The sequence below is a fragment of the Crassostrea angulata genome, chromosome 4 (genome assembly GCF_025612915.1).
Source record: "Crassostrea angulata isolate pt1a10 chromosome 4, ASM2561291v2, whole genome shotgun sequence".
Classification (NCBI taxonomy): domain Eukaryota; kingdom Metazoa; phylum Mollusca; class Bivalvia; order Ostreida; family Ostreidae; genus Magallana; species Magallana angulata.
This window is the reverse complement of record NC_069114.1, coordinates 37,758,306-37,783,661: the sequence shown is the minus strand read 5'-3', so window position 1 is coordinate 37,783,661 and position 25,356 is coordinate 37,758,306. Positions and strand designations below refer to the sequence as shown.

The following is a 25,356-nucleotide window of genomic DNA, read 5'->3' as shown; positions in this document are numbered from 1 at the left end:
GTTGAGAAACTCGATTCTGTTAAAGTTAAATGAAAAACGAAGTGTCTGATTAACCAGGATCTCAGGTATGCTTATATCTTCCTTGTTTTGATGCCCCCCCCCCCGAAATTTTCTTTTTCTTTTACTAAAACCGGTTTAAATTTAGAGACAGAAGCTATTTCGAATTTATTCAATCGTCAATTAATTGATGTTTAAATGATATCTAACATTGTTGACAGATCTAGGCAGAAAACTGTAGCAAAATGTGATTTTACGGATTTTTTCGACAGGGTCACCTTGGTTTAGAGCTTATAGCGTGAAAAGTAATCCGTCAACATATAATTTATTTTACCAAATCTTTTTTCTAAGATGTCAATCTATAGAATAAACACTATTAATTTAAGTTTGAGTCCATAAAATAATAAAAAAATTACCAAACGCGATACTAGCATTGCATTTTTTGTATTCTATTTTGATACATCAGGTCCATAAAGCGTACTTACTTACTCAAATTTGCGCAAAATTATTGATGAGATATGGTTTAAATAAATATTTATACTCTATTTTGTATGTTCAGTTCTAATTTACCCAAAATTGGTAATTATTTTTAGGAAAAACGGACCTCTGGCAAATTTCATAATTGTCAATAATTTTCGCAAGGGGGTACACCCGTCTGAGAGGTGATAACAAACAAACTAGCATGTAAACATGCATATTTTCTTTTGTATATGTATTGCTAGAATGTATATCTATCATTTAAAGCTAAGCTTTTAATGATTGAGCCCATTTAGTGCCGAGTATAGGACTACCTTAAAATGAAATAACTAAGATATGTTACTTATTTATTTGATATCTCGTTAAGAATCCGTTTCTAGCGATGTTTATTAAATCATCGAATTTAAAAAAGCAGTTTGAAGTTAAATAAATGAAACAATTATAAACATGTATTGACGACTACCAACATCAAATGAAAGCGTAATTTTTAAAAACTTCACTTTTCATTATTTCATCAAAGAAGGGTCTGCACTCCGGTTTTTGTGAAACTTTGATTCAATTTTTAATAGAAAAAAAAAATACTATTTCATTTAAGACAGTTTTTATAAAAATGGTGGAATTTTGCACATTTACGAAAATAGAAGTTTGCAGACAATATTTTCACAACATTTTAAATAAAATAAAGATTTTCACTGCGGACAATTTAATTAAAAGTATTGATATGATATAGTAACATATTGTTAGTTTGATCTCATTAAAACCAATGTAGTTATAATGGTAAAAAGGACATACTAGTTAAAACCAAGTTTTTTCACAAAGAGAACAAAAACCCAAAATTATCTTTAATTTAAAAGATTTATTTAGCGAGCATTGGTCATGGCAGATATAAATTGTTGGGTATTGATAACAACATTGGCAAGCTGAACAAAACAAAACTCACAACAAAATTATAACTGTTATAATATTGTCTTTTATTTTGTAGTATGATATTGACCAATCCAGGTTTATCGCGGATGATCCCTTTTTCTAGTACATTTTTAAGGAAAACATGAGTATGCTGAACGTTTAACAACATCAAAATATCTCAAAATAACATCAAACACATTTTTTTTCACATTAAATACACTCGTCTTACAGTTTAGCAATTCAACCTGCATAGTTCAATTCCAACATTACACGCCAATGTTTGATGCTACATCTCATATTTTTTTCTGATTCCAATTTGTTAAAAAAATGTTGACTAACGTCTCGCGTATTTCCAGTATGATCTTTTTAGAAAATAGTTCAACTTCATGTTGAAATCGTTATAAAGACACAATACATCTACTAAGTTTATTTTTATTTCACAAAAATTATGGAAAGCTTTTTTGAGATTATAGATCTACACATGAGTATCAAACAGTGAAGGAAATGTATGTTGTCCATATCTTCATTTATTTGTAACTCCATCTCACTCCCCATGTCGTCACCAACAATTGATCATATTTCTTTTGTACACATTGGTCTCCAAATCTTACATTTTTAAGATTAACAGACAACAAAGCTTGATACTTCATAAATTTAAAAACAATTTAAAATACATGTACATTCGAAGACAAAATAAACTTTTCTCAGATAAATGTACACAAAAACACATGCCTCGGACACCCCCCCCCCCCCTCCCCTTGGCAAACAAAATTATCCCTAGGACCACTGATTCCCCAGGAAAAAAATTCCGGAACCACACACTTGTACAGGTCTACACGTAAGATAAGAAATTTATGATTGAGAGGCCTGACTTTTGATAGTTTGATATTATTAAATGAAGCATTTTGGATTGTATAAAATAAGGTACAAATATGTACATTTGCTCTCAACTCTTCCTTTTCAGTTTTGTTTTGTTTTTGTTTTTTGTTTTTTTTTGTTTTTTGTTTGGTTTTTTTTTGGGGGGGGTACATTTTCATAGTGAATATATTAATAAATCATTATCAATTCTTGCGTTGTTGAGGTCCCAAATAACAATATTCTATCAAAATTGTAAATGGCAATAACTTATAACGGGTTAGATAAACAATATTTTTTGTAAAAAATGCTTTAGAATATTTCTTTATAAATCTCGGGAGCAATTGTTTATATAATATCTGATATTGAATAGTTGTCCTTTGTTGTTTCCGTTATGTACAATTTACTAACAATGAATATAAGGTAAGTGGTAAAACAATGGGCTCAACGAGGATTGTTTATTATGGACTGTTTTGTTTCAATATTTTCATCCCTTTTTTTGAACAATCTTCATTTTACATCCTGGTGTTATACATGTAATCCCAGAGGTATGAAACACCATAATGCCACAATAGAATATCGTTCGCTTTTCAGCAATATATAAGTTACAGGATCTAGATCTTTTGACCCCTGTCTCACTTTTTTGCTATTCTATAAAATATATTAATGTATCACATTTTATTTTTGTTCCATTCAATGTCTCTTGCGGAAAGCAGCTTTTGTTTAACCAAGGGCACCCTAACACCACGATAGTATTTATATATTAATTATGTGGCTGATTATATGGTTATGGAATAAGAAAAGTGCTGGGCTAAATCATATCCATAAACTTGAAACAAAAATAATTTTCTCTAAATGCATTACACGATGAATATAAATAAATAATATATATTTTTATTGTTCTAAAAGAACAAAAAGCAAGGCTGCATCGTTACTATTTTATCACAGTGCATAATATAACCATACTACACGTACATGTAATACCGAAATGATCAGTGACCATCGCATTTAGAACCATTTATGAACAAGACCTTGGACTTTTAGTAGGACGTAGCAATTTATTTTTTGCGTTAAAACAAGTTAAAAATTACTCGGTTTTAAGAGAAATATATGCTTCGATTGCGTGGTCTTAGCTCAAAAGCAAGACAAATCTTTTTGATTTTAAAGAGCCATGGTTGATTGGCTAACAATGAAATAGACATGTCTACGTCAAATTGCTTTTTGACACAACTACCCAAAGTCCAAGCTTTTGTTAAAATGGTTTTAATGCTTAGAACTATTCAAACTAAGTCTGCGAACATTGCTCTAATATAACAAATAACTAGGACAGTGTTGATTTCAATCATGGTATTACAATTTTTATTGAAGATTCAATATTTAAACACCAAACTTAAGATGCGCCCTGATTGGGGGGAGTCTCTTGTCTGAAAATAGAAATCAATCGATTGTTAGTCAGTTATAATTCATGGTAATAAATATCGTTTATGACGTAGAATCATATAATCATAACATATTACTCGTCAACATTAAAAGGACTTGTAACTAACTGAAGAAGTAGTATTATAGCTTTTTCTTGTTTTTTAAATAGCACTACAATTTGTTTCCTCCATGCGGCTTTTTACGCGTTTGAAAGCAAAATTTCGGTTATTTCATAAAAAAAAATTTGTAGCAAAAACAAAAAACAAAAAACAATAAAAAAAACCAAAAAACAGAGGATGGAAATCATTGTATATACCTCTATGCAAATGGTGATTAAATCATGGCGAGTTTCCTAACCGCTGGTGTTGTTGTTGTTGTTCAGGAGGAGGGGCAACAAGAATAGGAGCACTGCAACATTGACATTAACATTAATTACAAGCAAATTCCTCGTACAATACATATGCAAGACAAAACATTACAATATTTCTCTACTTCCTTCATTCAACTTGTTTTACCACGTTAGCATATATTCTATGATCAGAGGTTTGTTATGATGCAGGAAGAAAATCAACACAAGAGTTCAGCAAAGTTGATTCTTCAACTGTGAAAAAATATTAGCGTAGAGAAGAATATACATGTACTTTCTGTTTTACTTACAAAGAAGACCGCTTCCGTTTCCTCCGAAGAGACCGCTCTGTGTTGTCTGGACATTACCATACAGAAGTTCAAGGGGGAGAGGGGTGGGCTGGGCGGCGACGGGGGTGGGGACAGCGTAGGGAATGTACATGGCTTTACCGGATTTTCCACCGTGACCATGACTATAAGCGATGGATGATCCCATTGATCCCATTCCTACGGATCCCATGGATCCCATTACGTATCCAGAGGAAAGTGGTCCGAAGCCAGCAGATGGGGCATAGCCACCCATGTATACCCTGTAATCATCATCATCATCGAAGAAATCATCAAAATCGTCATCGCCGAACCACTGAGCGTTGACTGCAACAACGGCGACGAGGGCAAGGATAGCGACGGTGGCAAAGGAACGCATCTAAAAGGGACAATATCATTATGATAGATAATGAAAAATAGATAGCACGTTGGATCAGAGATATTCATTGCTTAGTCAAAACCAATGAAGTCTACCGTACTTTAGAACATATTCTCCTTTTTTTTATATAAAAGTTAATCAAAAGTAGTAATATTTAAGAAATAAAATATATTAAAAAGGACACTAAGGTATAAGGAGAGAGAGATTGCGAACGCAGATCATGATCAAATGCTTTACCTTCGAAGGTGGAGTAGAGTATATGCCAAGCTATCGGAGAAACTGGGTATATATAGGGTCCGCGAATTTGAATTTTATGCAATCCAAAGTAATTCAAATGGGAAAACCCACACAGTCGGTGATATAAATGTTGCAGGGTTTGCGTATTATGAGCGAATATTTGGGTAATACATGTCTACACCGGAAGACATAAATGTGCGAGTTACGTAATTAACATGTACTGCTAGAGTCGGTAATCAAAACACGGGTACCTTCATTCCATTCTATAATATAACGTATTTATTTCATTCCATTCTGTAATATAACATGTATTTATTCAATCGATTGTCAAGAAATTAAACGTATTAAGCTTGAACTTGAGAAAAGAAATAATTTATTTTAAAATATTTTGAAATTCATTGATAATGAATATCCTTTTCGACTGTTTTATATTTCAAAATACGTTTTAAGATTTCTTTTCGCTGTCGCAACGAATATTTTATCCAAACTCAGAAGATGCGGGGGATAAAATAGCGCAAATGCACCTTTGGTTAAGTCGTGCAATGATTATTTCAAATTTATTATTTCCCAATGAAATATTTTTAATAATGAAATAAAAATTTAAAACATTATTAAATAAATTACATGTGTAGTGTTCTTAACACTGAGCCATTTAAGTCACAACAAAGTGCGTTGTTTAAATGCAATATGCGACTTTTATATTTTAACGAATTGATAAACTTGTATTATTTTTCTAAAACGTTCAAATGTTGGGGTAAATTATTTCAATGCATACATGTAGCAGGTCATTAATCCACGGTTTTGTTGATTGAAATCGGGTTGCTTTTCATTAGACCTTATTTAGACTTTTTCAAAAGTATGTAGCGCAGACCCACTCCATAAGAGAAATTAATGGCACTGAAATTCTTAAAAATTACACTATTTTGAGATTTTGATACGCAAACCCCCAGTTTGAATCAACATAATCCAAGTATTAAACGTATTTAAGGGTTGCAAACCGATGTTATATTTTAATATACATCGTTTGGAATGATATTTTTAAACAAATATCAGATTTGTTGATATTCAAATTAATATTATCTTATATTATCTTATCTGTCCGTAAATACGCATTTTACACGCCTTATCCACCCATTTCCTTTTAAAATAAATTCCGATTCTTGATCAGATTTTGATATCAGCAAATTGATCAATTGATCAAATGACTATTAGCAGAATACAAGATGAGCTAGACATGTTCAGTCGAACATTTTCAGTTTCCTTAGATTAAATTTTCAAATTTTATTTCATTGATATGTCCAGGTTGAACTTTCTTTGTAAGCACGTTTATGAAAATTTCAAGGATGAAATTGTGGTTAATAAACTTAATAAGGAAGAAAAAACAAAGCTTGATTGCAGAGTTGGCTTTATTTTCAAAGAACTCATTGACGTTTCTCAAAGAAGAAGATATACCGGCATAATCAAACTGTAAATAAATTAATCATTCAAAAGTTACGTGAAAATCAACTAAATAAAATTTCTTCCCTTGCCAAACACGTGACTTCCAAAAGCAAAATATAAATAATTTAAATCCACTTTAATCGTTTTTTATCTGACTTTTAGTGCCCCTCCTTCAAAATTGTAAATGAAAAGGACAAACAAACAAACAAAACAAACAAACAAACCAGGCAAAAAGTACGAACCCATAAAAAAAATTCATTTGATTTTACTGCAATTTGAAAATTTTGAATAAAGGAAGTAGGAAAAGTTTTTCAATCGCATCAATTACATTGAGCTGAATGAATAGTTTGAGAGTCTGATTACCAGCTAGTAACCACAGAAATGCCAACTACTGAATACAGCCAATAGGAAGTCTAGTCATTACGTCACATCGCGAAGGAAAGGTGTACATTCTTACGCCATATTGTTACGCAACCAACATTTTTGGATGCACTTTGCGATACTATAAAAGGGGTAGAATAGTCGAACATTGCAGATCAGTCCAACAGATCGAAAGGTAAGCATCGCTGTCCATTTACAGGGATTTTAACATTTCAGTCTGCATTGAAGACATTGATTGTTTTTATTATCTATTATCAATGAAAAAAAACCTAGGTTACATCAAAGTGCAAAACGTAATTTTAACTTTCGAAAATAGATTATAATGAAAGATAAAGTATATATGTCCTTAACCCAGCATAAGATATATAACTTTGAAATTAAGCCTATTTAACATAATAATTAGGAATTTTTTCTCTTCTCCTTAACGAAATAGCTCTTTTTTTATCTTGGTTTTTCTTGTCGTTAATATTATCACACAAAACTAAGGGTTTTTTATGATTTGCAGAAATGAATAAAAATAAAAAAACTCAAAATTCTGGGACTATCAATATAAAAATTGACATTTTGTTCATTTCAGATGCGTTCATTCATCACCATTGCTGCCGTTATGATGGCCGGTGTTGCCGTGGCCATGGCTGAGGGATACGGATCCAGCGGATACGGAAGTAGCAGTTACGGAAGTAGCGGCTACGGCTACATGTCTTATCCCACATCTGGATCTTACGGATATGGAGGTGGATACGGAAGTGGATATGGATACGGAAGCGGGTACGGAAGCGGATACGGAAGCGGATATGGAAGTGGATACGGAAAGGGACACGGAAAGAAATCCTCAACTGCTGTGTATTACCCAGTCCCTGTGCCCGTCCAACAGCAAGCCCCTACTCCCCTTCCCCTTCCACCAATCGGTCTTGGAACTGAAGTCGGTACCGGAAACAACGGTCTGTTCGGAGGCAGCGGCATTGGACTTCTTAGTAAGTAGATTATCAACTTGTCATACTTTCATGCTTTTATTCTGATTTATATGCATTCATTATTATCTACATGTAGTGATTAAAGCATCATTTACAACAATGTTTAATTATCTTTTTCAGTGCTGCTTTTCCTGATCCCCCTCCTTTTCAACAACAACAACACTTCCGGTTAAATAACCACGTGATATCTATGCGCTTCGACGTGAGCCTCTTATTTGAATGGGATAATATTTCGGTCGCAACCTTTGGTCTGGTCTGGTCTGGTCTCCCTATGTTTGGTTGTTACTCTGTTGGATAAAAATAAATTGCTGTGAAAGCAGCAAAACAAAACTAAGCTCTTTGTCATGTTGATTTTAAACGATCTAGAACGTTTGTTATTCAAGTTGTTATAAGGAAATAATCGGGCATCAAATTAACAAAACAGCATTTGATGCAAATTTAAATAATATTATCAACTGCATGGTATTTAGTCGATAAACTATTGTTAATATCTGACACAAGTATCTTTCTATTTTGAATGCAGTTGCTGAAAACATAGATACAAATTGGATTAAAATCTTCCTCGAGTTTATATTGGTTAACTAAAACTACAATGTAAGAAACCAACGGGAAAATGTCCTTTAGCGAAGCATTTCTTCTTAGAAGGGTTATAAAACTTAATACAAATGAAACCATTATCTCATCAGTTCAAATACATTTGCTAGCGTATGAACCACACATTTCTTAGGTTTTTTTTTTTAAATTATAACTTTTTCAAACACATTATTAGTTTTAGTGGTGTTCGAATCATTAATACAGCCTGGAAAGATCTGTCGTTCGTTCTACACGGCGTTATGATTGATAACAACGAACTCAAGACATATAATTGAAATGATAAAAGAGATAATTACATGTACATGTGTGTATAGAAAAGTTTTCTTTGAAAGTTTATATGCTATGAAAGTAGCTAGTATTCACATTCATTAACACACTGACGCGGGAAATGTTCTCCCTAATGGAATGCTTTCTTTGGTGGTCCATGCGGTTACGAATGTGGCGATTAAGTATAATGATCAGAATATCCTTAACAAAAGTATTAAGAAGCCAATTGTAACGGGACAAGAAATATTAAGAGAATGAAAAAGAAGATGGGGGAATAAGATGGCGCAAATGCCCATTCGGTTTAGTAGTGAAATACAATTTTAAATTTATTTTTCCCCAATTAAATCTATTTAAATATATTATAATACAACTTTGCAAAAGCAAAATTTCTAACTATAGTCAGTTTTTAATATATTTAACAAAAAATAAGAAAAAAAAATATTGTCTGAAATTTTGGTGGTATCGAACCCGTAACATAAAACCCTAGTTATACACGGTTAGCTCATGCCAGGTACTCTAACCACTGAGCCATTTCAGACACAACAAAAGCGGCTTTTTAAATATCATGTGTGACTAAGGTCACGAATTACCGAACTTGTATTATTTTTTCAATACGTTCAGTTGTTTGGATACAAAATGATATTTTTAATGTATAATGGGTCACCTCTCCACATTTTTGCTGATTGAAATCGGTTTGTTTTCCATTAGACCTTAATTAGACTATGAGAAAAATATGGAGCACAGATCCACTCTATAAAAGAAAATGCCTTGAAGTTCAACAATATTTGCAGGTTTTGATACGTATACGCCTGTTTGAGTCAACATATTCCAAGTATTGAACATACCTACAGGTTACAAATTAATGATTCGTTAAATATATATTGTTTTAAATGATTTAAAAAAAACCATCAGATTTGTTGATACTTTAATTTTTCAGTAGCCTGTCCGACCGCGTATGGGCATTTTACACGCCTTATCTACCCATCTTCTTTGAAGTGGATTGCATAGACGAAAGGTTAGTTAAGGCACTGTGAAATCTCGTCAGGGGTCAGACATGGAAGTCCGGAAGTTGAATAACGACAATGGTTGATGATAGGTTAAATCAAAGTACTGATAGTACTAAAAAGCGCTAACCTAGCTTGGTTCAGAAGGAAATTTACTTTGTGCAAGCTTAGTTAGAAAGAATCGATTTGATTTTTCTTTATTTCAGCTTCTGTTTAGGCAATATATTTCCTCATCACTGCATAACTGCGATGATGTACATAAGCCCTGCACCTTAGATTCACAATATCCCGAACTTTATATTCACAATAGCCCGTGCAACTATGTGCGTAAATCCCTGAAACTGGTTCCCTAGCCAGTTTAAGTGATGCATATTTCTGCTTATAGGGGGGCGGTTATTTGATGCACCGGAAGTAGAAGTCTAACGGCAATAAAGCGCTTAGCTATGCTTAGCGCTTTAATAAAAAGATTCAAACCAAACATTCCATAGTTACACCTTAACTACACATAGTAGATAAGGAATTAAGAGTAAAATGCTTACATTTAAATGTATACGATGCTTAAAAAAAACTCCAAAACAGCAAAATACAAAATAGATAGTGCCACCGCATCACCGAGGTTTCGTAATGAGATCTGTCAAGGGTTTTAGTGAAACGGAGTGGACCGCTAGCGAAGATATAAAAAGGTGTATGCGTACCAAAATCTTCAAATAGTGAGATTTTTTAGAACTTCACTCATGCCTTTTATTTCATAGAGTGGGTGTGTGCTCCATATTTTTTTTTCAATTACAAAAACTTGGAGCGACGACCCACTTTACATTAGATATATCATTTTGTGTCCCAACATTTGTTCGTTTTCAGGAAATAATTGAAGTCTGTAAAGTCGTGTCCAAAATCGAATATTGTATTTAAACGGCGTGGGTAGAACGAGGCATTTTAGGTTTAGTTTCAATACAACAAACACTCAAGCCACTGATATTTTTAAAAATTTTCTTTGCGTTAATTATAATATTCAAACCGACTATCGCTAGAAGATGGCTTTAAAAAAATTGGATTATACATAAAAAAGGATATATACAAAAGGAAAAACAAAAAAACAAAAATCCCGAAATTGTATTATACAATTAAACCAATGGATATTTGCGCCATCTTGCTCCCCCATCTCCTTTTATTGTACGATTATATCAGAACTCTTTAGTAGACATTATTAAGATAATCCCAAAACATAAACGTATGAAAAATCTGAAGATTACATGTACATGTATCTTTATCATAAGACTTGTAAATCGAAACATAACCCATTGCACATGGGTTAAAATGCACTTTTTAATAGACCCATTGTTATTCAAAATTAACGTTTCGAGGGTTTATAAAACACAATCGGAATTTAAGAAAAGTTATTGAATGATATTTGTAATATGTATTTATCAAAACTAATTAAGTCTATTTCATGTGAATGTCATGACCACTGTTTCATGTGTTATATTGTAATACAAGTATGTATATTTTACCTAAAATTATTCATTTTTATTTTTGGTTATGTAGATAAAGAGACTTATGATTTTAAGAAAATTTTACTGAAATAAATGTTAACGTTTGTAGTGATTGGATATATTAACGCTACAATCATAACCTTCACCCTCCAAGCAATAAAGAAAAGGTAATTTGTAATTTTTTCAGATAAAACGTTGTCATTATTGAATATATTCTTCATTCTGCTACTGTACGGAGTTTACGCATAAGCCTCTAGGTTTGCAGCAGAAATACCGCTAAATGACGATTAAGTATTGAATTTTCATGATTTCACAAACTTGAAAGAAGTTCATCATGGAATCATGGATACATGTATTTCTTTTGTTTGCTTTTTTGTTTCCATGCACTGCTGTTACTTTTTTGAGAGTTGCTTTTCTTTAAGTCTTTACATGTATATCTGACGTATTATCTGTGGACATGCACATAATACCAGTATTCAGATCGGATCTTGACGGGTTATACTTCCGATCCTTTCCAAATTCAGTCCATAATTCCCAATAAATACTGAACGAAATCAACTTGATTACAAGAGAAAAGCTGTCAATGTGACAGCAAACCGGGTTTTCTTTTGTGTGAACAGTATTCATAATCCATTTGTCAACCGTGAATTGATAAACACAACACATCCAGAGAAATGGGATACTCTGTAAGCAATTTTCTGCGTGAAAATGACTAAGTTCAACAGCTTTTTAAAAAAATTATCAAAAATCAAAATCCAAGTAATATGCACAGCTCTGATATATGTACAATTGATCTGCAAAACAACAACTTCCTCTTTTGAAAACTGTAGGGGAGTTATCCGTACAATAGGTGTACCCTATATGCAATATTCAGCGAGAAAATGACTAAGTTAAACAGCTGGTATTTTTTTTCCAAAAATTATCAAAATTAAAATCCAAAAAATTTGCACAGCTCTGATATTTGTACAATTGATCGGCAAAACAACAAATTCCTATCTTGAAAACTGTAGGAGGAGTTATCCCTTCAGTAAGGATACCCTTTTGGCAGCGCCCGCCCGTCCACCCGCCATTTTCATCATTCCAATAACCGGATTTTTCCTTCGGAAAACCCGGTTAAAAAAAAAAAAATTCTATCTATTTATTTTGCTTTATTGTCTACTATCAAATTGCCATCAAATGTATCCTTTACATGAGAGTATCCATTTTTCTAAGTTCCACGTGTTTACGATCCGCACCTGTCCTTCCCGGAATTGTGGGAGATGAGCGGAGTTGAAACCCTTGAGTTGGGATTATTAAGTTAAGGGGGATGTGCGGCGATCTTGTACATTTGAGAATAAGACCGCGGAACATTAACTGGCAAGATTGGAAATATACAGCGTACGTCAATTTCACTTGTTGAAGTCAAAACATTTGAAATGGGCGGGAACAAATTGACACGGACGTCTGAGAAAACATTGGATTGAAACTGTACATAGGAAATGTATTTTCAATCCACCTCGGCATTTCTAACTTGCTATATACATGTAAGTTAAAGCGATCGAAAAACATTATATTTAGTATCAGCAATTTAAAGTGATTGAAAAAAATATTTCACCAATAAGTATATAATCAGAAAATATGAGAAGATCGATCTCAATTCGGGAGAGATAATACGCAAAGCAAGGCATTGTTCGATGACTTCAGAGAATCAGTCGCCACAAGTCTGATATCAAGTGGGGCCATAGTTGAAACGGGGTTAATTCACAGAGAACAATCAAAGTTACCATTTATAAGATTAAAATTATATCCAATAATAGAATATATAAAATGTTTCATGTAAGAAGTCATCGGAAAATGCTTTACCCTGCGTATAATATCTCCGAATTGGTATCTTTTCACATTTGCTGATTATATACTTACTGATGAAATAAAATGTTTTCCATCCGCTTTTCTGATACTAATTAAAATGTTTTTCGATCGCTTTAAATTATTTAGCAAGTTAGAAATGCTGAGGTGGATTTAAATACATTTTCTGTAACTACAGTTTCAATCCAATGTTTTCTCAGACGTTCGTGTCAATTTGTTCCCGCCCACTTCAAATGTTTTGACTGTAACAAGTGAAACTGACGTAAGCTGTATATTTCAAATCTTGCCAGTTAATGTTCCGCGGTCTTAAGAGTGTAAAAGACTCAAACCTTTTCTCAACAAATGGTTGTAGAGAAGACACCAATGAACCCCCTTCCTATTTTTATAGATTTTTAAATCTTCAAAATAAGTCTGTAGCTGCGCAGTTCGACACCTGTTCTGAGTGATTAAAAAGGCATTGTCCTGTTCTTGTATGCATACTTTTCAAACAAAATGACATATATAGGACTTCATATTTATTTCTTTTATATCTTTTGACGGCATTTTTGGCCAGTTTCGGACAGAAACAAGCCAGTTCAAGAAACGTTTACATTCTTATTCTCAAATGTACAAGATGACCGCGCATCCCCCTTAACAGTATTATACTGAAGAGAAAGTTAGGTGGCGCGGTACGGTTTTTTTTTATACCAATCACTGTGGTCTTCAGAACTCTGTAGCTAGAATTTCCTCAGTTCCTTTTCATCCCAAATACAATAAATTCACTCATTATAAGACCCAACACCAATTTCTGGGGAAAATTGCTAGTCAGACCATTTAGTGGTTTTCTGAAATTTGGACCCATTCATTTTTTACCCATTTTTCATGTTTTTACAGTTTTTTTTACCTTCCCCAGCTAATTCCCTGTAAAACGTAAACAATTTGTACCACATGTATGGCGTACCTTTACATAACAAGAACTTACGCTGTGTAATTAAATACCAGTATGTCACATCCACATACTTTTCGTGTTATTTTACCTCATTCCACTGTGTAAAGTCAACCAAAAAGATAAACATACAGGTTTAGCATCTTATTCTGATTGTCATGTACTTAACATTAGGGGTCTATACATACTGCATACCAATTTTCATTAAGACCTGGAGTTGATGAACCGCTTCGCGGTTTATAAAGCGTAAACTGCCTCAAACCATTTTATATCGTATAAAACAAATAAATATTGAATTCATTCCTTAAATAAAAGTTGTTTTCATTACAAATTTGATTTTTATTTCATCATTACTTGAAAATATTTATGAACACACACACACGCACGCACGCACAAAATACCTGCAGTTGTTATTAAAATTTAGTTTACTTGGTTTTGCTGATGATTTATACAGTGAGAAATAAAAGCTTTTGTCAACAAGACATAGAAAAAAGACAAACAGGGATAAGATTAATTTATAGACAGATAATGAAATAACGAAAGTTTTGAATAATAAAGGGTTAACTAATATACACTATATAAGTCATTTGAATAAACAAAACTTATTTCATCAATCCTAATTGAATCTCAAATACATTATGTATTAAATTCAATGACCCGATCGAGGCTACAATTTAGACACATTTTTGGATCACGGTATATTTTACAAATCAGTTGATCGAATGGCAATTGCGGAACACTTTGATCAAACCCGATTTTGGACATGGGTAGGAGAGTCGGCAGTCTAGACATTACATGTCATCACGCGCACCTTCCTTACACCAGGATGTCTTACGCCATGTTGTTACGCAATTTACTTCTGGGGATCTACTATAAGAGGGATGGCGCAGCAATGAATGGCAGTGCAGTCCAACAGACCTACAGATCGAAAGGTAAGCTTCCACAGAGTAAGCTCACTCTTCATTCACAGTCAACTTTCTTTATAAATATCAGGCCATTTTTATGTTCCGCTGCCATAATCCTGTCGTATATTTGCGTATTTCCTGCTAAAAGTCGTGTTTGAGGCAGCTTCACGTTAGCTCTAGTTTCTTATATTATTCATATTCTTGGTCAATTTATACCGGTAGAACAAGAAAAGATTTTAAATGTCACATTTTGCTGTATTACAGATGCGTTCATTCATCACCATTGCTGTCGTTATGATGGCCGGCGTTGCCGTGGCCATGGCTGAGGGATACGGTTCCAGCGGATACGGAAGTAGCAGCTACGGAAGTAGCGGCTACGGATACATGTCTTATCCCACATCTGGATCTTACGGATATGGAGGTGGATACGGAAGTGGATATGGATACGGATCCAGTGGATACGGAAGCGGGTACGGAAGTGGATACGGAAAGGGACACGGAAAGAAATCATCCACCCATGTGTATTACCCAGTCCCTGTGCCCGTCCAACAGCCAACCCCTACTCCCCTTCCCCTTCCACCAATCGGTCTTGGAGCTGGCATCGACGCCGGAAACAACGGTCTGTTCGGAGGCAGCGGCATTGGACTTCTTAGTAAGTAGATTATCAACATGTCATCCATGCTTTTATTCTGACTTATATGCTTGCATTAATTCCCTGCATTTAGCAATTAAGCATCAATTTCAAAATGTTTAATTATCTTTTTCAGTGCTGCTTTTCCTGATCCCTCTCCTTTTCAACAACAACAACACTTCCGGTTAAATAATCACGTGATATTCATGCGCATTAGAGTGAAAACCATGAATGACTCATTTTTCGCTTCCAAACTTTGGTCTGGTCTTTCGGTGTTAGGTTGTTATTTGTACTCTGTTGGAAAAAAATAAATGGCTGTAAAAGCAGCAAAACAAAAATAAATTCTTTTTCTTGATGATTTCAAAGGATCTAACGTTTTTCATGAGAAATCTATTGATACAAGAAAATAATGGCGCATCAAATTAAGAATTGAAAACACATTTGATGCAAAATGAATAGTAATATCAACTACAAGTTATTTACGCGAGCCGTACTAAACATTTGAGACAAGAATCTTTCTATTTTGAATGCAGATGCTGAAAACAAAATCACGTGTTTTATTTCTTTAAAATATCAACAGAATGTCACCACAATGCAAGCATGGTAATATATATGTTTGAGATTTATGTGTTAAAGAGCCATGATTTTTGAACACTGTGTAGAAAAATAAAAGTAGCAAACACTTGACATCATCTCTCGCATAACGATTAGCTGGTACTGCTAAGGTTAATCCAACTTTAAAGGTTGTCAAATATTTGAATAATCTATATTTAGTTACAGCTGATTCAGCTATCTTTTCGATAGAGTGATTGAGTTTGCTGTCATTACTGCAGAAAGTTTTCAAGAAAGCTTAAAAAATAAATTCCCGTCATCACAATTTCCATCAAACGGATAGTCAATATTGACACGTACAGTACATTTGTATGATTAATTAATTAACAGGGAAATTTCCTTTAATCAAAGAAATCACGGGGATTAGTCAGTAATGTTTGTGCATCAATTATTCCTTTATGTAACTGATGCATAAATGTGATTTAGAGTTATCTTAATAAGATCATTGATAGTTGATATGAGTATGATGTAACTTTATGTATCTTCAAAAGAATTGTTAACTCATAATTCTAAACATGTTGAAACGAGTGAAATTTCAATCCATATTTCATCATGTATAGGTTCATCAGATGAAATTGTTGATTACAATGACTGTAAGGCGGACAATAGAATAAACATACTAGTACTATTATAAATAATACCTCATACTAGTACATCAAATTTCTGTTTGAGTAAAACTTCCCAGAGTCTACGGTCTAGTTTGAACTACTCTAAGTCGTACGTACGTAATTACTAGTATTATACCGTACGTACGACTTAGAGTAACTTAGAGTAACTACTCTACGTCGTACGTACGGTATAATACTAGTAATTACGTCGTTATTACGAGATAATGTCATACGAGTGAGAATCGAACGTATAAGATGATAATTCCAACAAGCCGTACTTACCACATTAAAAGTCATTCTAACGAGATGATATGTCCTAATTACGAGGTATTAAGTCCTACGAATAAGAAACTAAGTCGTGCATATGAAATAAGAAAGTTTTAATGGAATACTTAGTCCTATGTAATAAAAATATATGTCGTGCGTACTTATAGCAAGATATTATTTCGAACTACAGATTATTCTGTACATACAGCTTAGTCATAGTCGACTGTACGACTTAGTGACTCATTATCAAATTTCGTTTTATTACAATGGCTCGTACGTTCATAAATGAATAAAAAGTGAGCAAGCGCACAATACCAAAATTCTTATTTCAGAAGAGACGAAATTCCAAGAAAAATTATGGAATCTTAATTTCCCTGTACTATACCTACAAAGTTTACGATATTACGTATGGGCGCGGTTTAAGGGGAATTTACACAATCATAATATTGTGTTTTCATATTTTTTTTCTTTATCTTTCTTGTTCTATATAGATGTCGTTTTTATTTCAATTGAGAATTGTCTTTTTATTAGGACGAGAACCTAGTAAGTTGCTAGAACTTGTGTTCAAACCCACTGTATAATATACAGTGTACATGTATATACAATAAATTGTGGTCAAACCAAGGGAATGGCGTTGACAGGATGACGGACGGGTCAAAACATACTCCTTGCAAAAGTTGCGTTGAATATCTAAATGATATCAACTGGCACCAATACCCATTCGTGTTTTTATTTTAATCCAAGCTACCGTTAACGTGCAAAATAGATTAATAAACAATGAGAACAAAGAAGCATACGCCCCCCCCCCCCTCCCCCTGTAGTACTCATTTTAGCATTCGAAACCCAACACTTAAGATGATTTATTTTTTTATCATAAAACCAAGGGTATCATAACATTCTTATTAAAATGTCTTGGAATTTTGTTAAAAATGTTTAATGTCCCTGGTTAAGTAATAAATTAATAAAAAAAAATATTAATTCTGTGAATCAAAGTCGTTGAAATGATTTACCTACCGAAAGTTCTCTGGCTTAATTAATATGAATCAAATATTACAACAACTTTAACTACCAGTCATAATAGATAACTAAAGAGTCAATGTAAGGAATTGAACTTCGATCAGATCACTATACTCGTAGATCGTTATCACATTTTACCTCACGATTTTTATAACATGATGTTAAACAAAGAATTATTGCATCTCTCTCTCTCTCTCTCTCTCTCTCTCTCTCTCTCTCTCTCTCCTCTTACGCCTATCAATTTGTCTTGAACAAAATCATCATATACACCGTGACTCAAAACACATTTTAACAGTCCCAAAAGGAAGAAATAAAATGCTTGCACTATATACATATTTCAAAATATTGTCAAACATTGCTGTACGACCTGCTACAGGTACATGTTTACGTGTACATGTATATCAGTATGATATTTCATGTAACATTACACGACACACGTGTCACGCTCTAACTGACCATCTGTAAACACCGCGCACCTTGCCCCGAGGGACCAGTCTACAGGGAAGTAGCTCTACCCTTGTCCATTCGTCCTGGTGATAAGGAAACTACACAGACAAGGTAGGGTGCATGAATTAACAAATTCTACGTTTTATTTCATTTTTTATAATTTCGTTAAAATTAAATTCCTTATAAATAGTAAAAAGTTAAAGTAAACCTTTTTTTTGGGGCATGATACATATATATACTAGTAGGATCTCTCATGATCTGTGATGGTATTTTATTTTATCCAACGAGTTGTGTGTTTTCTATCCCCGAGTCTTGGCCTTGAAAACACATAACGAGTTGGATAAAAATCCTATACCATCGCAAATCATGAGACATTCTTTTTATCACACGTTTTACAAAGTCTTTTGTTAAACCCTAATCTTTTCTGTAGAAATTGTAATTGTGAGCCGCACAACACATTTATTTCAAGACGACAACTTTACGCAAGAAAAAAAGTTCCTTAAAGATGAAAATAACCATTTCATTTTCAAACGTATTTTATCAATTCATGAAAAAATAAAACAGCACTAAGTGCATCACATTAATTTACAACTCATCTTTTTTTCAACAGCCTAAAACTACGTTCTGTAATGTTTAATCATGACGTCATGTTGAGTAAGAATACACAGTGCAATATAAAAAAAATTACAGGAGTAATATGCACCACATATATATTGAAATAAACATGTGATAAATATATATATATATATAGCATTATACTTTTCGATCCTTAATTTATTACAATGTAGAATCTAATTAGTTTTCAAGCTTCTTACAGGTTAAAAAAAATTATGCATTTTCTTCTATGAATATTACCTTGTTTAATTGAATGTGCACCTGCTAAATTTTACTGTTAAAATGTAAACTTAAAAAATGAACTACATGTACATGTTTTGTACAAGTATTATCTTATTATGAAAAATATAAATATTTGTTTACGCCGATTGCTTGTGCAATGAACTTGTAAATAAAATTGATAACATTAGTCATAAAGGCACTGAACTTCATGACATTGTGCTACATATCTTTTGTATTGGAAATTTAATATGTATAACTCGTGTATACAATTAAGTACATGGTGCAAGTATAAAGTACAAATAGCTGGAGGAAGTATAATAATATCAATCTTATACAAATTAAAAAAAATATTATTGGTATTTGATATTTTGTCATCAAAGCATTTTTTGCATTTATAAATCATTTTTATAAATGGATCCGGATTAATGACTTTCATATAACCTTGTAACTGTCAGATATAACTTTGTTAAGTAAAGGGCGAACCCGATCAGAAATGAATTTGGTAATATTTTCACCTATTGAATAATCATTCAAATAATTTTATTAATTTTCTCAAAGGACTATATATGATAAGGGCCTAAAATGGCCCCCTAAAATGAACATCATCATTTTACTATCGTTCTTTGTTTTCTTTGTACAAATATGTATGTGATATGTGTACATAATATTCATTTTGGTTCAAGTGCCCACAATTTAGAAATATGACAACGTAAAGACAACCTTTTCCCGCCATTTTTGCATTTTTAGCGTAAAACAGCTTGTTTTCAAGAAGTTTTTCCTTCCAAAAAAATAGAGCGCATTCTTGAACAAATAAAATATTTTAATCAGAGATGTATCTAGCCAAGACTAATAAGTGACAATTTTTTTTTCTTGTTCAAGCATGCGCTCTATATTTCCCATTCATGAAAAGATAAGACAAATGTCAATTTTTGGCTGATTTTGATGGAATTATAGAAATGGCGTCACTTCTGACGTCATATACTGCCAGGGAGTGCAAATAAATCAAATAAATGGACGAAAAATTTATTTAATATCAACTCTTCTAAAAAATTAGTAAACATTTTATTGTACCCGAAACACTTAAAAAATGGCGAATTATGGGGGCCAAATTTAACTCTTATCATATATAGTTCTTTAAAAACATTATTAAGACAAATGTGAACGCAGGATTCTTCATGAAATGAAAGTGATGTTTAATGTGCTAAAATTTTTACATTTACTATTTTTGACGACCCAGAATTCTTGAAATAAACTTTGGTAGTTAATGTCATCTGATGACGTACCAGCATAATCCTCTATCAATAATTTTTCCATATCTTCCAGATGAGTGTGGCGATAATAGCTGTTCTTGCTATTGCATTCCTCATCGGGATGCAGATTCCATATATTCGCGCATGCGGATTGTTACTTTAGAACCAAGTTTCCACTAGCTGTTCCACATGCCAGCAGAAAGAGAATCTTTCAATTGGAGATCGATACCCAGTATGAAATCATATTCACAAATACCAAAACGGATTGTGCGTGACATTCTTGAACTACTATACTGCCATAGGAAAGCTATTTCAGGAAGAAAAATGCTATTTAATTGAAGATTCTGATGACTGACCTTATGATTGATAATATCATATGCACTTTGAAATGACGAAATAAAGTTATGTATTTTATATCCATGTTTGATGTTGTATTTCAAACACTTCCTTTACTGACTCAAAGATCTAGAGTTTCCTTGCAATAAATTATACCCCTTTTCTTTAAATTTCCTTTATCTTAATATATATATTTTCGTGAAAGGGTGATGTATAATAGAATACCACAGTAGAGCTCAATTTACTTGTCTTGTATGGTTTTGTGTGAATTACAATTATATTTGTTTTATAAAATACAATAATAGACTTTTGATGGGACCACTACATGTTTCTATAGACTTGATGAGAGTATTGATACATTACCACCATGCAGTTCTACAAAAATCTGTATTGGTCGATAACTGAAGGCTATTGTTTAATTAATATAGATTACATGTACATATAACCAATCATAATAATGCTTGAGAAAAATGGTAACGGTATGCTCGAGAAAAAAAAAACATTTTATGAAAATGTCCATTATTTTGCACAATAGTCCTTGAGACTGAATTTCAGACAATCCATGAAATTCGATCCCCACGAAAAATAGAACTATTGTACATGGCAGTTTTAGATGTGGTGTATATAAAATCAATTCTGAAAAAAGAAGACTAAAGTCTTACTTACTGTTATCTCCCAACATGTATGGCATTGTTTCTGTTAAACATGGTGTGATACTGGTCAAAAAGCAGATTATAGAACAATTTTAATACCAATTAAACGAACCAACGTTATAGCATACGTTGCAAAACAGCCGGTAGTTAATGTTATTGCCTAGACGTTTGAGCTATAAACATATGATCAATCTATCATTAAAGCGAATTGATGATATTAAGACTAGTTTTAATTAATCGGTGTTAGATAATCTTTATTTTTTAGTATCCCAGAAAAAGTCGGTCATATAAACAAAACCCTGCCTCGGAACCTGCCCCCTCCCTCCCTCGCCCCCCTCCCCTGGAGAAAATTCTGTATACGCGGATGTAGTACTAGTGTAATATTTCCTAAGAGAATATAATACATCTTTTACACTGTATTCAGTAAGGCTACAATAACGAAGATAGCTAAGCGACAAAAGGAATCTGGGTCTCCTGTTGCTTCCAAAGCGGCACATACCGTGATAAATTCAATTAGCTCGTATTTATTGACAGTCGCTCCACGCTTACGACTTTCGTACAAACTCGAAAGAGAGATTTTCTTACGGCCTCGTGTTTGACTTCAATTTGCACTATAACATTGTACCAGGTTTGAAATCCCTCCGAACAGAGCAAGGTTGTTACAATATTGCTCCAGTTCCATAGAATATTACTCCACGTCCGTGCATGGTGTACGCAAAAACGTTTCCGCGTTTGGAGTTTGCGATTGCTTTTTGTGACGTAAGATTTACGAAACAATCCCCTGAGAGTTTTGTGTCTTATCACATAGGAAAATAAGGACATTTATTACAAATCTACTTGTGACTTGCATCTATGGCAGAAGGATTACTCCCTTAACAAAGCATGAGCAGTGAATGAAAACGAAGATGCTGAAAGATCCAAGGTAACACCTTATTTTGGTCTACATTTAATTATAAATTATTATCTTTTCCTTACAAACAAGAATTGTTGAAGTACAATGTCATTGGGTTCAATTTCATATCTACCAAATAAGTTAGATCAAGTAATAAGGATTAAAAATAAAATTTTGTTCCTATATTTCGATCCCGAATAACAATTTATTCACATTTCATATTCATTGAATGATGTTCGCTTGAAATATTTCCACATGAAAGATGCTATTAATATTTTTCTTAGACTTATCTTTCGAGAGAAGCAACGGGCAAATCAATAAAGTTTTTCATCCCTTGTAGCACAAGAGGAGGAAAAATGTAAATCTAAAAGTATTTAATTCTTGTCGTGCTTTCTACGACATAATGTGATTTGTTTAGACTCCAGGGAAAAGATTAATGAAATTGCTATCACAAACCAAAATGGATTATTGAATTTAATGCAGAATTGAAAAGGGCTTTTCATTCAGATTAAGAGACCATTTCACATGATAATTTGAACGTAGTGTTTAAGGGTGATAACACAAATATCAGCATAGTATTTGAATTAATACAACAAAACTGGAACTCGTAAGTGATAAACAGGGGTCAAAAGTCTTGAAAATTGCCTAGAATTTAAAAAATCTCAAGGTTACCTAACAATGTGCATACATGTACATACGTAGGCAATCCTACAATATATATGCCCAAAGTAGACTTAAGTACCAGAGCAGATTGGATTATTCTAGTTATGTTGTAAAAAAAAAAAACTTTACTTTGTGTATTGGTGATCTGTCAAACCGGCAGAATATGTTGACTGTCTCTGTTAAGTGCTGTTGGGAAAGCCTAGCGCGACCTTGTTCGTTGATTTCTCCTGATCCCCATGCGGAGGAGCAGGGTTTCATTTGTCCGTATGACAAGTCTTTGGCAACGCGACAAGGGGACGCCTAGCGGGCAATCGATACATAGTTACTATGTTTGTCGCCAGCCCAATTTCCTTCTAAATAATAATGTTTCTTCCGATGCCAAAGTATATGATAATTGAAAACCATCGCAATGACTGGATTTACAAGTCCAGTGTCAAGGAAGGGCTCTAAGAAGCCATTTGGGTATTAGATTTAACTCCACCTGAAAGTTGATTGGAAGAATCAATTCTAATTTTTTACTATCAGCTGCGTAACTGTTGACTAATTGGTTTTATCAGACATAAAATTCTTAATGTTTGTCGTCCACTGCAATTACTTTCACTCAAATGAATAATTCAAAACAAATTCAAAGTCAGTTGTAAAGCAAAACATTTAAAGTACATTGATTGGTTAATCATACAACATATAAGTTAAAGAATCTTTAAATTTTGGTATTACATGTATATTTTTACTGCAATGCCCGTACCTTTATACCCACATGGAGCACCAAAGAAACCATTTCATAGTTTAATTGCAAACAGCCTAACTCTGTTCGATGTTGAGAATCGTTGTATACTTGTACATATTTTCAGGTAAAAAAATAATGTCTTGTACAAAAGGTTAAATTCTTTAGAGTCAAAATTTGCACATGACGATTTTAATTTGTGAATTAAATTCTAAAGAATCTGAATTATTGTCATGTTGTGAATTTTGAATTTACCGGGTGGCAGTAAATACAATTGTCATGTTGTGAATTTTGTATATACTGCCACCCGGTAAATTCAAAATTCACAACATGACATTATTGTAAACTTATAAAATATCCTGTAAGATGTGATGAAACCATTATCGATCGGTTTATTGATTATTTTACAAGTCCTATTGTTTGTATCCACAGATTTATTTTGAAAAATATCATAGCACTTTATATAATAATGTAATAAACAAAATATTTCATAAAAGCCTTGTAATTGCTCCCACTTAATCAATAATTCATGCAGATGTCGATGCATTAGACGACAGTAAAATTTGAAATCTTAGTAGATAAATTGGCACTTAAGCTTTATTAAGTTATCAGAGATTTCCCATTTCAGAATTGGAAAGTTTTTCTGAATAATCAGATTTCTTTACAAACACACACGCCATACAATGTATAATTTGTAAATTTAAATACAATAACGGGCTTTCTCATCTATGCAACATAACGAAAAAGTGACAAACTTTCACATACTGAAGGGATAATTGAAAAAATATTGAAAAAAGATACGTATATACAACATTTACAATAAAAAGTTTATATTTATGGACAATATGGATACATTGATGCATATATATCGATCATCGCAAGAAAATAGTACCTAAAACGCTCATTAGGTATTTACATTTTCCAGTGTCTGCGCCTGTGATAACACTACATGTACGTATCGATTTTGTACTATATAACCCATAACTTCAAATGACGCCAAATTGAAGCGCCAGCTGGGTTTGCTTATTTATTTTTAAATATTTAATCGTACGATGGTTAAAAGTTATGAAAATAATATAAGTAATAAGGAATCATTCTTTGATTATTATGAGGTGATAATTTTGGTCGGGGCGTGATCAAATCTATCATAAAGCCCTTCGGGCTTTATTGGATTTGATCACGCCCCGACCAAAATTATCATCTCATAATACTCAAAGAATGATTTCTTATTCCTTAAATATATTTTCCTGAAATGCTTGCTTGCTTCGTTAATACCTGTATTCACCTCAAAAGAAAACCTTTTAAGGGTGTCCAAGAAGTGCAATTGACAATGAATTCGCTTACACCGCTGGGACTCGAGTTTGATCTTGTAATCGACATTGGTTGTAAGTGATAGGGTATGGTGGTCGCCCGCTTGGACACGTGGGTTTTCTTCGGGCACTCCGGCTTCCTCCCAAATCAATGGCCCCCCTCGCGTTAACATCCGTCCCAACGAAAGATATTAATATAAGTTATAGAACTTGTTTATCAATCGTTGTAAAATAAATAAAGTTTAGTTTTAAAAAATATACAATGCAGATGAGATACATTTCATTTTCACAGCTGATATCTCATATGTGAAAGTTAACAAAGATTGACGGACAGAGAATCGC

The 25,356-nt window shown here is 33.1% G+C and overlaps 3 protein-coding genes and 1 long non-coding RNA gene across 6 annotated transcripts in view; 3 read left to right on the top strand and 1 right to left on the bottom strand.

Annotated features, from left to right (window-relative positions):
* Nucleotides 1–3,529: 3,529 nt before the first annotated feature.
* LOC128179760 (uncharacterized) lies at nt 3,530–4,705 on the bottom strand. The gene is made up of 3 exons (XM_052847332.1): nt 4,312–4,705; nt 3,971–4,062; nt 3,530–3,659 (listed from the first exon to the last, which is right to left on the bottom strand). Exons 1-2 carry the CDS (start codon nt 4,703–4,705, stop codon nt 4,007–4,009), a joined length of 450 nt encoding a protein of 149 aa, XP_052703292.1. The 3' UTR covers nt 3,530–3,659; nt 3,971–4,006.
* Nucleotides 4,706–6,851: 2,146 nt separating this feature from the next.
* Nucleotides 6,852–16,020, top strand: LOC128181783 (probable peroxisomal membrane protein PEX13). 3 transcript variants are annotated; one of them, XM_052850306.1, is made up of 3 exons: nt 6,852–6,938; nt 7,341–7,737; nt 15,535–16,020. In XM_052850306.1, exons 2-3 carry the CDS (start codon nt 7,341–7,343, stop codon nt 15,585–15,587), a joined length of 450 nt encoding a protein of 149 aa, XP_052706266.1. In that variant the 5' UTR covers nt 6,852–6,938; the 3' UTR covers nt 15,588–16,020. The 3 variants fall into 3 exon arrangements, with proteins under 3 accessions (XP_052706266.1, XP_052706265.1, XP_052706264.1); XM_052850305.1 differs by lacking the exon at nt 15,535–16,020 and adding an exon at nt 7,858–8,067; XM_052850304.1 differs by lacking the exons at nt 6,852–6,938; nt 7,341–7,737 and adding exons at nt 14,457–14,794; nt 15,032–15,419 and having other exon boundaries at nt 15,535–16,013.
* Nucleotides 16,021–18,343: 2,323 nt separating this feature from the next.
* LOC128181973 (uncharacterized) lies at nt 18,344–20,850 on the top strand. The gene is made up of 2 exons (XR_008243386.1): nt 18,344–18,460; nt 20,510–20,850. It is a non-coding gene; the product is annotated as an uncharacterized LOC128181973 (long non-coding RNA).
* Nucleotides 20,851–21,991: 1,141 nt separating this feature from the next.
* Nucleotides 21,992–25,356, top strand: part of LOC128182519 (G-protein coupled receptor dmsr-1-like) — a 53,154-nt gene continuing 49,789 nt past the window's right edge. The window contains exon 1 of the mRNA XM_052851195.1: nt 21,992–22,347. The gene's annotated coding sequence lies outside the window, so the exon portion shown is untranslated. The remainder of the gene's footprint in view (nt 22,348–25,356) is intronic.